Raw genomic sequence first — 19,794 nt, forward strand, 5'->3', positions numbered from 1 at the left:
CAGAGGGATGAGGATGTGGGGCTGACTCTCAGCTGCGTCTGCCACCTGTGCCTGTCACCTTGCAGCCGATCAGAAGAAAGGTCTTCACCATCTCAGCTCCCACCAGCACCCCTGGAGACTCTAAGCATCACGTTCTATCCGCGCCTCTGAAGGAAAGCGCAACTTCCTAAAGCCCCCCCACAACTGCCACGTGAACTAAACCACAGATGGAAGGAACTCTGCAGGTGCAGGTACTGGATGAGCTCAAGCATTGGGGGCCTCGGCACTCAGGGTCTGAAAGGGAAAAACCCTTGTTCGGCAGTGCCACCGAGATTCTTCACAGATTTTTAAAATTTTTCATAGTTTAAGTTTTTAAGCTCCTCCTCTACATGTGGATACAAATAGTGAGCACCTCAGAACTGTGCCCAGGGTTACTTGTTTCTCAATCAAAAGGGGTCATTTGTGTTCAGGCAGATAATGAAGATGGCTGAGGTCACTGAGCAAACACTCCCTAGCTCCCGGGGGGAAGGAAGGCAGTGAATGAATGACACCAAACACAGGGACGAGCACACAGACACAATAACTGATGATCAAAGAAAAAGCCACTGTTGGGGCACCTGGGTGGCACAGCCAGTTAAGCGTTCAACTCATGGTTTTGGCTCAGGTTGTGATCTCAGGGTCGTGAGATCGAGCTCCACATCGGGCTCCATGCTCAGTGTGGAGTTTGCTTAAGATTCTCTCTCCCTCTCCCCCTGCTCTCCCTCCCTTCTCTCAAATAAATAAATCTTTAAAAAGGAAAGAAAGAACAAGCCACTATTGACAGGGTAGAGGTACGAGGTGGGCAGGGCCCCACCACAGACCCAGGGTCTGTTTGGATTTCCTTCTAAGCACTTTTAGCTTTTCCTTCCCTTGGTCTCATAAAACATCAACATGTAAACAGAAACCTCACACTGAAGAGGTCTAAAACACAGCTCTTCACCTCCCTCCCCTCTAGCTCCAAATGCTCTCCCTCCCACTCCTTCTGCCCCATAGGGATTCCCAAGACAAATTCCCGGCCCACTCTGCTTCCGGTGCTACTCCAGAGTGTCCCTTGAGTGGTACAGAAAGAAAAGTCAGGTTGTGCTGCACTCCTTCACGTAACTTTCAAAACCAACCAACCAAGTCTTAAACCATGGCCCCTCTGGAACATCTCTCAGATCTGTTCATTACTCCCAAACTCTCCTGCCACATCCCGGCCTGGGTTCCAGCTCTAGATCTCGTGAGTGAACAGCTGTCTTGGTTTCTCATTGGTCCATGACTTCTACTTCTCCTAGTCCACATGGATTTCCACAGCGCCCCCCGGAGCAGCCTTCCAATCCGCTGATGGCACTCTCCTACTGAGAACCTTGAGTGTTACTTCTCTGCCTGAAGGCTTGAGGCTAGGACACACGGGCCTTTCCTTAGGTACGGAGGACTCTGAAACTCCCCAGAGCACTTCCAACACTGAGACATAATGATCTGTTTTCACACATATCTTCATGTTGACGAGGAGCTCTCTCCAGGCTGGACATGGAACCTACTCCTTTCTGTCCCCCAGCATCTAGCCTAAAGCCTGCTTGGGGAGGCGCTCAATAGATAATGTTAAATTAATCAAAGCAAGAGAACAACGCAAAACAGTGTGACATGGAGTATACTGGCCCCTGAACACTAAGTGGCTGGTCTAATCTGAAGAACCTTGCCCCGCTAACAATGGCTCACGTGCCTGACAGATGTGCCCAAGGATCAGTTTGCAGCCAGGCCACAGATTAGAGGCTCCGGGGGTAGGTGTGGGGCCTTTGGAGACCCAGATAAAATTGGTACAATATGCTGCATAGGTAAAAGGGCAAACGATCTGTTTTAATAGCTGAATTTGATTCTGACATTAGTTAGCAGGGAAGAAGATGTTCGAGTTTCAAAAAAGGTTCTGGTGTACTTGCTGAAACAGATGCATTGCAGGAAGGAAATCGCCTTAACTTTTAAGGAGAATTTTTAAAGGAAGCTTAAACCTGCTAGCCAAAACATGACCCTAGCTGGGAAAGCCGTCCTCTCGTGGGGTAAAGGTTGGTGGTCGGTGGCCACCCTTAAACAGAGACTTGACTCTGCTCTGCCATTATCGCAACAGAAGTCTCTTTGTGGGCCCAATAGTGTGTCCCTCGATAAATATTCACAATGATAAGATCCAGGCTCCCTGGAGCCAGAGGGCTCAGGGCCATCCCCATGAACTTCATAACCTTCTTAGGAAAAGGATGAAAAGAAAGAAGCCCTCCTAAACGAAAAATGCACTTTGTAGCTTCCATGAAATTTGCTGTACTTGTACCCTAAGAAGTTCTTCCAAAGAACGTATAGTAACAAACTTTCATAATAGGAATATGCTATTTCTAGTAATTGTCTTGTCTTTTTTTCCCTTGCATTAGTTTCTAAGGAAACTGCTCTATTTTATCAGAGAACCTGAAGAGTTATTCCAGGGCAGGTACAGAACAAAAAGAAAAAAAAAAATACCTTGCTGGTAAACTGTTGTTCCTGACCTTAGGAATAATAGCCACATCTGATATGATCTTTGCATATGAAAAAAAAATCCCATATGTCTGCTTAAAAAGAAAGGATGGTAAATCCGAAACACTTCAGACTTTCCAAAACAAGCCACACTTCCTTCAAGCAGCCTCCTGAAAAGCTAATTATCTTGGGCGATTACTAATGCCCCCACCAATCGCCCTGTATAAGACTGCCTTCGGCATCAAAAGGCATGAACACAAAGAGGTAGAAATGAAGGAATTTATCAAATAAGATGGGTATGTTCATTCTGTATGATGCACTGGCTTGCTTTATGTGTGTGTGTGTGTGTGTGTGTGTGTGTGTTCACATCTAATTCTAAAAAACAAGTGGCTAATAATAACGCTTCTAACTGTTGGAGCAAGAATTGGAAGTAGAAGGTGGAAGAGGAGGAGTTTAAAGAAAAGGCCAGGCAAAAATCCAACACTCGGGAAAAAATCTTCGCGTCTTCATGGTCCCTGGATTCCCCCTATCCTGAATTTGCATGTCATTTCCTGGTGGCATGAACCCTGCCACCTTCGCTAGAAGACACTCCATTTGGACTGCCTAAGAAGCTGGCCCACCTACATGGAGGATGGCCTTGCCCAGGTCCAAGTCAGTGTCTGCGTGAAAGAATTCATTTCCACATTTGGAAACTTACTATGAGCATAAAAACATAGTTAAACCTGTGGATCAGAAAAGAGAAGAACATTGGCTCTTCTTCAAAGTAATGTTTAATTTCTCAAGATGCCCCCCTTTAACGTTACATACCAATTTTGCTACTGGGAATTATATTTCAGGGAATTCACTTTTAGTGTCTAAATTAAGATAAGAAATGAGAAGGAGAGGGTTGGAACAAATCCGGTGTAAACTTTGATGTAGGTCCTAAACCTCCTCCTCCTGTACATGGTCAGCCCCTCAGAACCTCAGTGCTCTTACCAGTAAAATAGGGACAGACATGGCATGCGCTAAATAGTGTTGGTTGAAGGATTAACTGGGGGCTTGCATATAGAAAGTGCTGGCTTCCAATACGAACTATGAAGATGGTGGTTGTTGGGGGAGGGGGGGCGTTGCGGGCACCGTAATAAGGATTAAGTGATTTACTGTATATAGACCCTGTATACAGGGCCTGAGGCCCAGAAGATGACCATTGTTATAACCATATCAGTCATGGATTGAACACCTACTTTACACAGATGTTATCTCCTGTACTCCTCCCAAGGGTGAAACACTGAAATTTGGAGGGATGAAGTAACTTGCTCCAAATCTCAGAGCTGGGAAGGAGCCCCACTGGGGTAAGAACCTAGGAGAGTCTGACTTCAAATCCCAGGTTCTTATCACTACATGACACTTTGACCTTCAATGAAACAGTACTTCCTTATATTAAGCCATGTTAAATAAAGAACCCTCACTTAGAATTTTCCTCTCCTCCAATCTTATTTTACAGCACCTGAGGCTTTGGCTTGTCTCTCACGTTACTTTCAGGACTTTTGACTCTGGGTCCTCCCAAGGCTGCATGCCCCCTGGCTCCCAATAGCCACAGGGGCCTAGCTCTAGGTCTGGTTCATTGTCCTGGGCCAGGTCCCTATTTCTATTAAGAGATGAAGACTGAACTTTCTAGATTGTAACAAGCCAAACAATGGCAGGGTCCTTTTTAACATGAAAAGTAAAACCGAGCTCTTAATTCCTAAATTGGTCCTCACCTTTTTTCTTCTGGGATAGTGTCCAACAGCAGTTGAAGGAAATCCTGGAATAGGAAAAAAGCAAACCATTAAAGATGTCCATCAATAAATAACTGTCCGGAATCCTGCCAGAGCCCGAGCGCTCCCAGCTGCTGACAGCTCACCTGCTAGGGAAGCTAGGCCTGTGTTGACTTATTAGACTATATACTCTATTTATTAATTTACCAGGGCTTCAATCCAATCAGTTAAAGAGATTTGTTTTGTAAAAACCGCAAACAAATTGAAAAATGTACTATTTGTTGTTTTGACCTAAACCAACAGTTTATTTCATGTTTAACTATTTTCAAAAGGCTGCCCATAGCATAAAGCGCTATCCCCTTTCTACTTAAACAGGTGTTCCACCTCCCAAGCTTTCCCTAGAGATCCTGTGACACCTGAACACTCTCAACTCCAAAAAGGCTAGGAACTACCTTGTAACATTCTTGCACTGTTCTATGGAAAGGTAAAGACAGGGGTGCCTAGCTCTAGGTCTTTCAGTCAGTAGAGCCTGTGACCCTTGATCTCAGGGTTGTGAATTTGAGGCCCACACTGGGTATACAGATTCATTAAAAAAAAAAAATCTAGGGGCTCCTGGGTGGCTCAGTGGGTTGGGCCTCTACCTTCAGCTTGGGTCGTGATCTCAGGATCCTGAGATTGAGCCCAGCATTAGGCTCTCTGCTAGTCAGGGAGCCTGCTTCCCTCTCCCCCCCTGCCTGCCTCTCTACTTATGATCTCTCTCTCTGTCAAATAAATAAATAAAATCCTTAAAAAAAAACCTAAAACAACAACAACTAAAGATGAAGACAAAAATCAAGGCAATTCACATCCCAATGGAGGAACAAAGATGTCACAATTACAAAATGGTTCGTGGACCCCTGCCTCAGTCTGAAGCCGCTTCTAGTGATAACACCATCTCCTATTGGTCCACATTTAGGATCTTTCAATAATAGATATTTTTTTCAACCTAAACGTGTAACTTAGACACATCTATTTTTTTTTCTGTACTATGGAAAATTTCAAACACACTCAAAAGTAGAGAAGCATATAATTAACCTTCATGCACCCATCAACCCACAGCCAATCCGTCCTAACCTCTTACCTGTCTCCTATATTATTCAGAAGTGAATCCCAAATGTTATATAACACCATCAATCAATGTTTCAATAAATATCTCTAAAAGTAAGGACCCTTTAAAAACAACCACAATACCATAAACCTAAAATATTCACATATGAATGTTCAAGGTTACATTTATATTTAATTGGCACCTTGAGTATTGTGACCAATCTTCTTACCCCATCTAATTCTAGAATCTTGATTTGGTGTCAACCAGATCTGTCAGATAAATTACAGGATGCCCAGTTAAATTGGAGGCATATTTACACTAAAAAATTATTTGTTGTTTATCTGAAATTTGAATTTAAGTGGGAGTTGTCCATTTTTATTTGCCAAGTGGCAGAAGGCCAGTATTAACCCTAAGTTATCTAAAGGGTTTGAGAAGAAGCTTTATGGACAAATACAGAACATGAGATGGAGAAGAACAACATTTAGCTTTCTGGACTTGATACTGGACATTCAATAAGATCTACAACTGAAGCTTTCCTTTTAATAAGCTGAAAATAATCTTTTAAAACAGGTCCTTTAAAGAGGGGCCTGTGCCTTAAGTCCAGAAGACCAAACAAGACGCTACGACACCAGAATTTCTACAGAAAGAAGCCACACCCTCTGCCCCACCCCCAAGACCCAGATCTACAGATCCAGGGTCAGCACCAGCATCGGGATCTGATGAAATCCAGTGAAGACCCAATGCAAGATGGAAGCAGCAGCACCGACCCCCTATTACAAACAGCCGGAATTAGAGAGGAATGGGAATCTGCAAACAATTTGTATGATGAGGTGTTCTCGCCCCATCATGGCACTGGGCGGAGCCACCATCCCTTTCTGTGTGCTTACACATGGCTAGGACCGTGTCTTCCGGAGGCGAAGTCTCCCTGTTAGGACTGCTAATGAAAGATTTATTTCTCCTAAACTCTGTTCTCCTTCTAAGTCACTATTTGTCTACTGCTGCTTTACCTACAATAAATGATACAAAGAATAACAAAAGTAATATTAAAAACATGGATCATGCAGTCAAAACGGAAAGGGACAACTCCAGATAGAATAATGTCTCCCATCTAGAGTCCTCCTCGCACCTGCAGTGGGTATATGGAGAAAAAAGGGAAATGAGTAATATCAAGAATGTGAAGAACTATTTTTGTTTGGGTTCTTAAAGTCATTATTTTTATAATTTTGACACTTATTTTGCAAAAAGGCTAAATTAGAAATTAATTTATCGCAATCTGATATGTTGATTACTTTGCAAATATTTCACTGGCTTACTGACAGTATTCTTGCTTCTTAGAAATCTGAGTGCTGGGGCGCCTGAGTGGCTCAGTTGGTTAAGCGTCTGTCTTCTGTTCAGGTCATGATCCCAGGGTCCTGGGATTGAGCCCTGCATCAGGCTCCCTGCTTCTCTGTCTCCCTCTGTCTGCAGCTTCCTCAGCTTGTATGCTTTCTCTCTCTCTCTCTGTCAAATAAACTAAAATCTTTAAAAAAAAAAATCTGAGTGCTGCACTGATAATTTCTTACTAAATTTGCTTCATTATCTCTTTATAGTCCATATCAACTTATCCCATATTTGTCCAGCAATTTATGCTCAATTATTGTATGTGTGTGTGTGTGTGTTGGGGGGGAATGATATTAACTCAATGACAAGGAGGAGAATTGAATTGTAGGAGAAACTGGAAATTCAGAGTTAACCTTAATTCTGCCCTTTTGCATTTTCCAATTACAAATGGATCTTTCTTTATAGGACTGCAGAGCACAATGTTCCAGAATTTTGTGTCAATATAGGAAAAGTACAGGAGGTCCCCAAGAAACCTTGCTTCATTTTTAAGAAAGCTTGTCCTGCCTGCTAGTAGGTGGCCATCTGCCTCTCCTGACTTAGGGTTGAGACCTGGAGGCCACCCAGCAGCTTGATGGAGGCTCTCAACCAATGCTGAGAACAATGAGTCTAGAGGATCACAATGGATCACAAAATCCCAACACCTCAAGCATCTCTAAGTCATGGTGCCTGTATTCTCAGAGGCTATGTGAATGCCCATCCACAGTGCTAGATGTTCTGTCCAGGCTCCATCCAATCCAAAGATTCTTGGCCCCATTGCTGTACCAGCTCTCAGTGGATTCAACCCTACTGGCCTTTCTTACTCCTTTCATAGACCTAATCATTTACCATGACATGCTAGTTTTCCTGGTTCTTTTTGTAAACTGGCATACACCCCTGGAGTGGACTCATGATAGAAGTTTTTCCCCACTCTCCACAATAGGAGGATATTAAAAGAAAAATGCCTCCTATTATTCCTTCCCTCACCACCTCTTTTCAATTCTTTCATTCACCTTCCTCTTCCCTTCAGCATGTTGGCAATTTTGTAAAGGCAATTTATAAATCTTAAATGGACAAGGAGGGCTTTCCTTCAAGGCTGATTCTAGGATCATAGACAAAGTTAGGTAGCAATAAATGCCAGAGCCCCAGTTTGTCACCTCCACAGTATGTCTGAAAAGAGATTAAAACCAAAGGTAAACAAGACAAAAAAACCACCAAAAAAAAAAAAAAAAAAAAAAGACCTCCTGCTGTTTTGACAGTGGGCTAGGGTAAAAATTTATCTGGATCCTTAGAAATTATTACAAGTCCTCACCCCAATCAAACATATATTCCTTGAGAAAATTTTTCCATTTCCTACTCTCTTAATAATCTATACACTAATTAGGTCAGTCCCAGACAGTTTATTTTGATTAATACCTAACAACACTAAATTAAGCATAATTTTTTAAAAAAACAAAAACTACACTGATTTTTGGCACATGGCTAATTTAGTAATTGTTGTTTAGTCCTGGTGAAAATATTCAATGAAAAGGAGGTACACATAGATTTATGGGATAAACTGGCAATGGCTTAATAATTTCACAGGTTTAGTAATTACCATGGTCATGGGGAAGAGGAGGTAGAAGAGGCAAAACAAATAACCAAATAATTTAAGCAAGGACAGTTTTGGCAGGATAAGAACCGAGACATGAACTGTCCGGCAAGAAGCCGTTGTTAACCTGCAGTGGGGACCAGGACAATAATAAACCAGAATGTTGGGGGGGGGGTATTCACATGGGAAAAGATTAAGAAGCAAACTGGAAAAAGAAGAAACTGAAGGACTTCTGAGCAAAGAAACTGGATCACAGCCTTCCTCATCACTAACAAGAAATATAAACAAAAACCCAATCCACTAAAAAAAAGGAGGGGGGGAATGTCACCAGACACATCCAAAAAAGGAAAGAAGGACAGCCTCATGGCATAAACTTCAAATGGAGACAACTAAGGAAAGAAACATAAGATTCCAACAGCCTCCAGCCCTCCCTCTGCACACCCCCAACCTCATGCTTAGCAGTAGTGGGACTAGTGAATTGCCCAAACCCTGCAAATTCTCATGAATACCCACACATTTGGAAAGAAACAGGAATATCTTTCCTCCTTTTTTTTTTTTTTTTTTTTTTGACTGTGAAGGGACTAGAAATGTTTACTGGAGAGAGATGAGCAAAAGCTGGGAAATAAACAAGGAAGAAAGATACTCTTTAATGGGCTGTAGAGTTTCTAAAGCTCCATGCTAAACAGGAGAAACAATATTAATTGAGAGAGTACCTGCAGTGGGGAAAAAGCTGCACCCAAATTAGGTGAGGAGAATGGCTAGAATATTTAACAGAATTCAAGAGTCAGGGGAGCTGAATCCTTGCAACAAGAGCTGTATGCAGCTCCAGTGGAGCTCTTCCCCTCCACCCCCTCTATGCACAACATCCAAGCTTCGAACTGTAGCTCAGAGGGAAAGAAAACATGTCTACGATGAGTTAGGATAGCAATCAAGACTCAAGTTCCAACACATATGAGAATACATAGAAGGTCAGGTTACTCATGCTGAGAGTGAGGAAGAAGGAAAGTATGGCAACTATGCAAATTAATGTAACAAAAACCCACATAAAGAGAGAGTCAGAACTCAGAAGAATAGGACAAAAGACAAAGACTCCAGTCTTGAAGAAAACATAACCCAAGGAAGAGAAGAAAATTTTCTATGAATGTTTTACACTATAAAATAAATTAACAAAAGATCATAATAAGGACATAAAGTCAGTAAAATGAAAGCTCAGAGACAAGATGACAAAACAACAAAATGAGATGAAGAGAGAGATTTCAAAGCCAAGAAAATAAATTAAGGACCAAAATAATACCAGTGTAGGGCAATTAATAACACAAAAAAGAAAAATATAGACATTAAAGAAAAAATTAATAATAATGTTATAATAACATTAAGAATAAAAATAATGTCACTTGAGATAAACACATGCCACGAAGACAAAAAAGATGAAAGCAATTAGAAAGTGAAAGATATGGGGGACAAAGATGATATAACATAAGGATAACTGGCAATCTTGAAATCCAGAAACTGCAAGGGAGAAAAACCTGAATGTGTTCAAACATACAGTTAAGACAATTTCACTGAAAGAAGGAAGAACAGAAGTTAAGACTGGAAGGGCACACTCCTTTGCAGGGAAAAAAAAGAAAAAAAAAAAAAACTGATGCAGACTCATAATACCAAGCTATTTTCTAAGTCAACTGTTAAATGTCAAAGATAAAGAATTCTTCTGTCATCTGAGTAGCATAAAGAGGAAAAATTAGGCTGACTTCAAAAGTTTCCTCAGAGTGGCCAAGGTGGTTGAGTCGCTTAAGCATCTGACTTGATTTTGGCTCTAGTCATGTTCTCCAGATTTAGAGATAGAGCTCCAAGTCGGGCTGCACTCTTGGCTTGGAGTCTGCTTGCTCCTCTCTCTCTAATCCTCCCTCCCCCACCCTCTTCCTCTCTCCCTCTCTTAAATAAATAAATGAAATGTTTTTTTAAAAAGTTTCTACATCATTACTAATCAGAAGGCAGTTAAGCATTATTAATCAGAAGGCAGTTAAGCAATAGCCACAAAGTTCTGAGGAAATGAAAATGTGACCAGAGAATATTATACCCAGCCAGTCTGTGATTCAAATATAAAGGCAACCAATAAACATTCTCAAGCACATAAGAATTCAAAAATCACAAAAGCAGTGAGTCTGCAACTTGAACATCAATTTGATAACAAAATTCGGCCAACAAAAAGTGGAATCAAAATAAGGCATTCATGAATATAGAAGCATGGCAAAATGACTGGTTGTGAACCAAAGTCCTTTAAATCCAGAGCTAAGTCTATACAAGTATGAAAATTATGATTACAGCACATACAATAAATGATATAAACCTTAACTATGTAAAAATATTTAATTATGAAAAATTTTGAATTGGGGGAAAAGTAGTAGAAGTACATAACTGCTAATTTTCCAAATGTTTGCAGAAGTGAATAAAACTGATGTTTTCTAAAAATGGAATAAATAGCTAAAGAGGAAAAAAAAAGTTTTTTTTGTAATCATCCTTCTTGACTATGGAAGAATCTTCTAGGAAGTGATCTCTCTTACATTTATCCAAAGTTCAGAAAAGTTCTTTGCATTCACATTAGTTTCTTTTTTTTTTTTTAAGATTTTATTTATTTATTTGACAGACAGAGATCACAAGTAGGCAGAGAGGCAGGCAGAGAGAGAGGAGGAAGAGGCCGAGCAGAGAGCCCGATGTGGGGATTGATCCCAGGACCCCGGGATCATGACCTGAGCCGAAGGCAGAGGCTTCAGCCCATTGAGCCACCCAGGTGCCCCTCACATTAGTTTTTTTTTTTTTCATTTGTTAAATTCAGGTAAAAAACACTTAATTAAAAAGCACATATAATATAATCCTACCTTTATAAAATTACTTCTACATATACCTTTGTATCTTTACATGTATGTACACATATACATACAGATGCAGGTATACCTATCATAAAACATACAGAAAGAGAGAGAATAGTGTAATTTCTGGAATGCAGTTCACCTAATATTAATTATGGGTATTTATAGGTGGTGGGATTTTAAGTAGCATTTCACATTCTTCTTTGTACTTTTAGGTATTGCTTGAATTTTTTTTTTTATAATGAGTATGTGTCAGTTGAAAAGCAATAATTTCCAAACTTACTGTGGTATCTGCAAAAATACAGATTGATGGAACAGAATTAATAGTCCAGAAATAAACTCTTACATTTATGGTCAATTGATTTTCAACAAGAATTCCAAGACAATTCAATGGAAGGGAAGAATAATCTTTCAACAAATGGTCATAAGACAATTGAATATTCATTCACATGAATGAATGGAGTTAGATCCCTACCTCACACCATATACAAAAATGAACTCAAATGGATAAGAGACCTAAATATAAGGGCTAAAGCTATAAAACACTTAGAAGAAAACAGGAGTAAATCTTCATACTTTCAATTAGGCAATGTTTTCTTACATAAGATAGCTAACATATAAGCAACCAAGGATAAAAAAAGAAAAATTGAACTTTATCAAAATTAAAAACTTTTGTGCCACAAAGAATATTATCAAGTGAAAAGACAACCCATAAAAAGAGAAAAAATATTTGCAAATCATATATTTGATAGGGGACCTGAATCTGCAATATATCAAGTACTCTTACAACTCAAAAATAAAAGACAACCCAAATAAAAAATTGGTAAAGGAGTTAAGCAGACATTTCTCCAAAGAAGATATATAAAAAGCCAATAAGCACATGAAGAGATGTTCAATATGCAGGCGCCTGGCTGGCTTGGTAGCTCGGTGGAACCTGAGTCTCTTTGATCTCAGGGTCATGAGTTCAAGTATTGGGTGTGGAGCCTACTTAAAAAAAATGCTCCACATCATTAGCTATCAGAGAAATGCAAATTAAAACCACAGTGAGATACCACTTCACACCCACGAGGATGGCTACTATTAAAAAAACAACTGTTGGTAAGGATGTGAAAAAATAGGAACACTTGTGCACTGCTGGTGATAATGTGAAATGGTGCAGTCACTGTGGAAAACAGTATGGCAGTTCCTCAAATACAATTAAAAGACTAGAAGGCAGGAACTCAAACAGGTATTTGTACACGAATGTTCAGAGCAGCTTTATTGACAACAGCCAGAAGGTGTAAATTACCCAAGCATCAACAGATGAATGGATAAACAAAATGTGGCAATGTCCATAAAGACAATGGAATATTCAGTTTTTCTTTTCTTTTCTTATTAATACAGTATTTATTTGTCTTTCATCTGTCCAACCCTGAGCCAACCACTTTCCCAGGCTGTCTGGAGAGGTAAAGGAAAAGGAGCATACAGGGCAGATGAGACACAGGAAAAAGACCTATGGGAGGTGGACACAGCTCCTTAACATGGTGAAGAGGATGAGAAAGGCCACCATCAGGCCAAAGAGCCCCATGGCATCTGAGAGGGCAAAGCCAAGAATGGTGTAGAAGACCTGTTATTTCAGAGAGAGATTCCTGGCATAACCAATGATGAAGCTCTCAAACACAGTCCCAATTCCAGCCCCAGAGCTAGTCACCCCTACCATGGTGGCCCCAGCCCCAATAAACTTGGCCCCAGCAGATGTCCCTTGAAATGCGGAAGTTGCAGCTAGAAATAAGTGAGGTCAGGGAATGTGGGGCTGTCAGGCTGCTGAGGCTCTCATCTCTCAGTGTCCCCGGTCGTTTTAGCACCACAGCAGACAGTTATCAGCTCAACAGCTGAGAGGTGCTCCTGACCAAGAAGGGGTGGAGACGAGCTTTGCACAGGTCGACATTTTCAGGGGATAAGGGGCTGTAGCAGGAGAGCTGTTCCCAGTGCAGAGAGGACCGGAATATTCAATCTTAAAAAGGAAGGCAATTCTGACATGTGCTGCACTATGGATGAACCTTGAAGACATTATGCTCAGTGAAATAAGCCAGTAGTCACAAAAGGACAAATATTGTACAATTCCACTTATATTAAGTATCTGGAGCAGTCAAACTCCTAGAGAAAGAAAGTAGAGTGATGGTTGCCAGGGGCTGGGGGAGAAGAAAACAAGGTGGAGTTATTGTTTAATGGATCCGAGTTTCAGTCTGGGAAGATTAAAACATTCTAGAGATGCCTCGTGCTGACAGTTGCACAACAATGTGAATGTAGTTAATGTACTGACCTTTACATTTTACAGTGGTTAAAATGGTACATTTTGTTACATATGTTTTACCAAAGTTTAAAAAGTAAAATTCGAAATAAAGGAATGAAGTGTTGCTCTGTGCTACCACATGAACCCAGAGCACACTGTGCTACATAAGAGAATCCATCACGGAAGGTCACGTATTCTATGATTCCATTTATGTGGAATGTCCAGAAGAGGCAAACCCAGAGAGACAGATGGTAGGTTTGCAGTTGTCTGGAGCTGGGGCAGGGGCGGTGGGTGGAAGTGGGGCAGTGACAGTTAATGAATATGAGGCTTCTTGTGGGGCTGATGAAAATATTCTGAAAATGGCAGAGTGGTGAGGGTTGCACAACCTCATGCATATACTGAAACCACTGACTTGTATACTTTAAAAGGGTGAAATTTATGGCATATGGATTCTATCTCCATAAAGCTGTCATGAAAAACCAATAAATCTGCTGTTCAGAAAAGATAAACAAAAGAAAACCTGAGCGACTTGGTAGACAGGGCACTAAGTGTTCTGTAGGAAGTTGACATCAGTGCCTCAGAAGTCAAGGGACGGGCAACATGCTCATTTAACTCTGCAGTAGCTCAGTGCGCAATGGTTTTATCCAATGGGAGTTTGGGCTAATTGGTCTACCAAGCATGTAAAACTTCTGAGCCTATTTTCAAAATGCCTTTCCAAATCTATGTTTAGGAAGGTCCTCCTTTCCCCCCGACCAAAGGAAAAAAAGAACTCAGGGGCAAGGAACAGGCTTGTTACACTCATGCTACTCCCACCATATGTGTTCAGGCTGTACACACCCATATATCACATCTAACACTGTGGACAACACGACCTCAAAACTGTATGAGCACCACTGTCAAATATCAAGAACACCCAGTGGACCAATCTATGTTGAGGCTGCATCCTCTATTCTCCGACAGTTATGAGCACTGTTTTCAGAGCCTCTCTCTCTTTGCAAACTTTCTCGCTATGTGCAGCTTGGCCCAACATCAGTATAAGCTGACTGTCTCTCTCTGATAGTTTGGGGGCCAGGCTGTCTGAATATTTCAGTGAATCTTGTTATTAATCGATTCATTCACCAAATATGTATGCCACATGTATGGTGTGCCAATTGTATATTGGTGGTGAGATAAAGACAATGGTCTGACCTTGTTGAGCTTATGCAGAGAATGGAGGAGATAGAAAAAGAACAAATGGATCCACCAATGACAATATAATTATGAATCATGGCAATGACAATGAAGGCAATGAAAAGGGCAAAGGGCAAAAATAACATGGTGGGTACATTATCTGTTCAGCAGGGGTGAGTCTGAGATTGTGGTATTCAAGCTAAGACAAAAGGATAAGAAGAAGCCAACCTTGCAAAGATCATTCCAGGTAGAGGGAAGAGCAGGATTGCATTGTTTTTGTTTTTAAGGTCACGTAAGGTGAGACTATCCACATCCCTGTGCACAGGACAGCTTTGGGTTACAGTCTGTCCCAAAACTATAGGGAGATGCCCCTCCCCGAAACAACACTTCCCTGTGTTCACCTCATTAACTCCCTACTTTTCTTAGTGCATTAAATCGTAAATCTTCTCCCTACTTTTTGATACTCACATAACCTGGTCCCCACATGCCACATACCCCTCAATTGTATATCATGGACTCATGACGACTCACAAATTACCTGGGAAAGGATCAACTGCCCATGAAATGTGTGCACAAATTTTCTTAAAAATGCAAAGTAGGTCTCATCTCCAAGTCTTTGGGCAAGGAACCGGAGAAGGAAATAGCCCTAGAAGAAAGGAAGGAAAAAAAGATGTCTATCATGGATTCATGAGAAAGCTGCTTACTATGAAGCCAACTCTAACCTCCCACCAGGGCTTTTGCACATAGAGAATGTTCTGCCTTACCTGTAGGGGGCTGCCCTTCAGATTCTTCCCAGTAAGGCTGGACCTGGAAATTAGGGAATGACTATTTTGCTTTCAACCCTTCTGTTAATGGTATCACCATCTCATTTTTCCTCAGTTTACATGAAGCCTGATGTCCATCGTAGACCAAAAGTGAGGAGGGGCCCAGCTCCTGTCTCCCTCAGCTAGTAGGAAAAGCCTTCACAACGTAAAATATTTCCTTATTCCTCCTGTGGTCCACTTGGAACCTAACAGCAATTTCAAGATTCTGCTCTTCAAAACTGACATGAAACAGAGAGAGGTAAGTACAGGGCAGGGAAACTGTATTCATGTATCATTTTGGGGGTATGGAATGTTTTAAATATTGGACTCTCGGATACCTGCCCAGTCAAATGACATTACAATGTGGAAAGTCTCTTTGTTGTGCCCCAGCCCTATTTATATGTTTACATGAATAACCTGAAGAGTGTCTCCCATAACAACTGGCTTCTGCCCCTTCGATGCACTCACCTTTAAGTAATGAACCTGCATGAAGACCTTCTCGGGATTGAGCCCGTGGCTGATGACAGAAGATCCTGAGTCACTCACATGGCCAGTTTTCTCTTTATTGGGTCTAAAATGATGCGATAAAATTTCATTTCAGTATGCACATTTTTCAATAATTAGACTCTAATATCATCTTATTTCTTATTTTCAAAGTTGCTCAATGGTGTCTGAGGTCTATTCAATTGTACCAGGTATAAAACAGTTTATATTATAAATTCATATATTAAACAAGGAGGGATTTATATTTGGGTTGGCAACCTGAGGTTGGCTATTGGCAATATTTCACATCATCTTATCCAAGACGAAAGCTTGCCAGACCCTCAAGGAATCTGAGTTCCAATATGAATTATTTAAGAACCTAAGGGCTTTTCTTTTAGTGGGACTGATGGACTGGGAAACGCAATGGAAAATGCAGCTTTACTCAGAAGGGCAAGGAACTAATAGCTTAAAAAAAAAATGTTCTGAAAGCCCCAATGTTATCCACTTCTCTCAATTTGCATTTAAGCAGTTAAGGTTTAAGAAATATTTGTACTCTGAAGCCATTTTAGAATATCAAAAGCAAAAACAAAAGTCATAGCAGCCCATGTTTTTAGAACAGGTAGAGGCATTAACAGCATACACTTTAACCTGTTCCTTTCACAAATGAGAGGAACTGAGGCACACAGAAATTAAGTCTGCAACCCAAGTCTCATAGCTCATTTTGAGTCATAGTGACATCAGCGTTGTAACCAATGTCTACTTTTACCTATCAGGGTGCTTTCCATTTTGCTCTATAGCTTTAAGTATTCTTTTTTAAGATTTATCTATTTATTTGAGAGAGAGAGAAGAGCTGGGGGGAAGGGGCAGAGGGAGAAGGTGAGAGTCTTAAGCAGACTCCCCGCTGAGCGCAGAGCCCGATTGCGGGGCTCAATCTCATGACCCTGAGATCGTGACCTGAGCCAAAATCAAGAGTCGGACGCTTAACCAACTGCACCACCCAGGTGCCCCTATAACTTTAAGTATTTTTTAAAATTCCTTTAAAAAATATAATTGGGTAATAATGAAGCTTCAACAACTAGTGAAAATCTAAATGAGCGACAAGGTGTTTACAGCTTTCAGCTATTCTAAAACCAGTCATTAACTGGACAGACAGACTGAAGAGTATGATTTGGGGTGAGGACAGGCAAGGGCTGACCAGCGGGGTGGCATGTCAGAAAGGGCGGGAGCTTATTTTTCAAAAGTAGTGTGGTGTCACAAGGTACGTGGCCTTCGGAATCCAAGAGAACCGGTGTTGAATCTCAACCCCACTGGCACATTACTGAAATTCTCTTACCCTCAATGTACTCACATGCAAACGGGGAATAATCCCACCCAACTCCCCAGTTCCTGTGGGGAATAACTGAGATACTATACAAAGCCCCTAGCAAGTGCCAGGGCTACAAAAATTACTCAATAAACTTAATAGAATAGTCTAAATTTGTTAGCAATTAATACTGCTAAATTCAAGGTTGTTCATCTGATGTTAGAAGCAACGGGTTTCAGTGGCCCATCCACTTAATTCCATATGGTCACAGATATCAACATGTGGCGATGCTGGACCCAAATGGAAGTGCCTGAAGATGGCCCACCTTGCCAGTCAGGACCTTTGCAGTGTGTTCTAGCTGCCAAGCCAGAACCCCTGATTAGGTCTCTGCAGAGTATTCTAGGTTATCTCACCAGAAAGAAGGCACGGGACCAGCAGATTCCTAAAGCAGAGACAACAACCGGCCACCAGAGCTAACTGCATAGTTTCCATTTTAGTGCTTGATCCCTGACTTACATACATGACCATACTTGCAACGATAACTAGTCTCTTTCATCTTCATTTAAGACTCCATTGAGAAGCACCAGCTTTATTCCTGCTCTCCAGTGTGTCCTGGGACTGAGGTTTTTTCTAAAGAAAACCACCCTGGCTTTGACAGGCAAAGCCCACCACCCACAGCCCTGGCAGAAGGACAGCTTCTCAGAGTCAGCCCAAATCCAAACCAGCTTTCCCAGTCCCAAGAGGAACAGACTTTCTGTGAGCCTCTTATGCCTTAAGCATAAGGTCTCAGTACCATCAGAAGGGGAGGGACAGAGAGGACCGACATAAATCTCAGCTCCAAAGGTTGGCTTCTAGCTCAAGTTCCTAGTGACGCCTTTTGTTGGTGCTTTTTTCCCCTTTGCCTAAATATGTCCTTCCAGAAAGCATCCCTCTCTTACATTCTTCTTTCACCTTCTCCAAATGAAGAAGTGTTCAAGAAAATTCTTTTAGGCTGACAGCATCCAAGGCAAATATACAAGTCCCCAAGAGATTCCTTTTAAAGTAGGCGTCGTGCTGGAGACAGCAGTGTGCAGGGAAGCTTTATAAGAAATCTAAGGGAGTGGTTTTCACAAGGAAAAATACCCCATGAATGGGAAAAAGGTGCCTTCCAATTTTTTGCTACTCCAGCTCTCGTGATGCCTCTTATCCCACGTCTAGGCAGAGAGACAAAGCGCGGACACAAAGCAAGAAACAAATCAATTCCCCCTTCATGCAAAAACAGATGACTCGCCCAGAAAGACTACATGCCAATGTATGACTCCATTTAAGTAATTATGGTCAAGGAACAGGCAAAAGAGACTGATGGGGACAGAGACCAGAATAACCAGAATAATGGTTATCCTTGGGGGTGAGTACTGAGAGATCAGGGAAAAAGAGGAAGGTTTCTGAGATACTGGAAATGTTCTATATATTGACCTCAGAGCTTTCACAAGGATACAGAATAAAAATCTGCTGAGCCATCTAGAAATACCCATGTACTTTATGTATGTAACATTTCGATCAGAAAGTTAAGAAAAAATAGATGCATGCAAAGCGGTACATGTTTTGTGAGAATAAAAGAGAATTAGTCTAGGAAAGGAGCTTTGTTGTTCATGTGCCATGAACACAAGACGAGGATTAACTAAGCCCTCTGAGCACCTGAGCACCAGTGAAGTATGTTTTTTTGGTTTTTTTTGAAGTATGTTTTTTAAATGACGCCAGGAGAGGCAGAAAGAACTGTGGCAGACAAACCTGGCTCAGCCCCATTCTCATCTACCTTCTTTCTTGCTTCTTATACAATTAAATCTGAAAAGCAAAATGCTCAATTTCCAAGTGTCTCGGCAGCTATGAATAGTCAGAAGACGTGATCCAGGCCAATGAGACAAAAGCAGACATCTACTGTAGTTGAGGTGGGGTTCTGGGAAAGCTTTTGTTTTTCTTACAATAGACGAAAGTATGATTGGTAGATGGAGGCACAGCAGCCACCTTGCAACCAGGAGACTGTAAGTCACTACGCTATGGAGACCAGAATCCATCAAACGAAAGAAAGTAAACAGTATTTAATGATCATTCAGCTGCTGGCCAGCCCAAGACTGACTGCCTTCAAACTTTTTACTGTCTAAGTAAAGGAACTCTCATTTGTTTAAATCAAGATTGCTTTACTAGTCTATTAATTATAGCCAGATTCATTCCTAATGGATGAAGAACTGAACTATTACTATCAGCTCCCACTTCCTGTTATTCCCCTGTGCCAGGTACTCTGCCAAGCTCTTCCTACGTACATCCTGTCCTACCCTCCGAAGAACCTGCTGGGGCAGGTACCATGATTATGCCCATTTAAAGCACTGGAAAGTGAGACCTGGAAAAGACCACCAAGCTAATTAGTGGCAGAGTTGAGGCTGGAACCCGAGTTCATGGAACACCGAAGTCCTTGCTGAACACTGAGACCTCCCCAAGACCCAGGCCCCCAGAGTGGCTGTGCCAGATAGAAGTGGAGAAACTGCGACAAGTTGCTTACCCTCCCCGAAGCTCAGCTCCTTACCTACAGAGAGTGTGAGGAGGCTCAGATCATTCGGAAGCACTCTATAAACACAAAAGTGTTAAGCATCTCTTGAACT

The 19,794-nt window shown here is 41.4% G+C and overlaps 1 protein-coding gene and 1 pseudogene across 13 annotated transcripts in view; both read right to left on the bottom strand.

The window, feature by feature from the left end:
* LOC123952764 (aminopeptidase O (putative)) overlaps positions 1 to 19,794 on the bottom strand; it is a 337,543-nt gene that overhangs the window by 105,744 nt on the left and 212,005 nt on the right. For all 13 annotated transcript variants that reach the window (XR_006820710.1, XR_006820712.1, XR_006820711.1 and 10 more), the window contains exons 8-10: positions 15,841 to 15,943; positions 15,108 to 15,215; positions 4,230 to 4,273 (exon numbers count right to left, since the gene is read on the bottom strand). Coding sequence is in view for 2 of the 13 variants with exons in the window: in XM_046022214.1 (XP_045878170.1) it covers positions 4,230 to 4,273; positions 15,108 to 15,215; positions 15,841 to 15,943 (255 nt within the window). In the remaining 11 variants the exon portion in view is untranslated. The remainder of the gene's footprint in view (positions 1 to 4,229; positions 4,274 to 15,107; positions 15,216 to 15,840; positions 15,944 to 19,794) is intronic.
* On the bottom strand, positions 12,620 to 13,054 carry LOC123953061 (annotated as a pseudogene).

The sequence above is a fragment of the Meles meles genome, chromosome 11, assembly GCF_922984935.1.
Source record: "Meles meles chromosome 11, mMelMel3.1 paternal haplotype, whole genome shotgun sequence".
NCBI classification, from domain to species: domain Eukaryota; kingdom Metazoa; phylum Chordata; class Mammalia; order Carnivora; family Mustelidae; genus Meles; species Meles meles.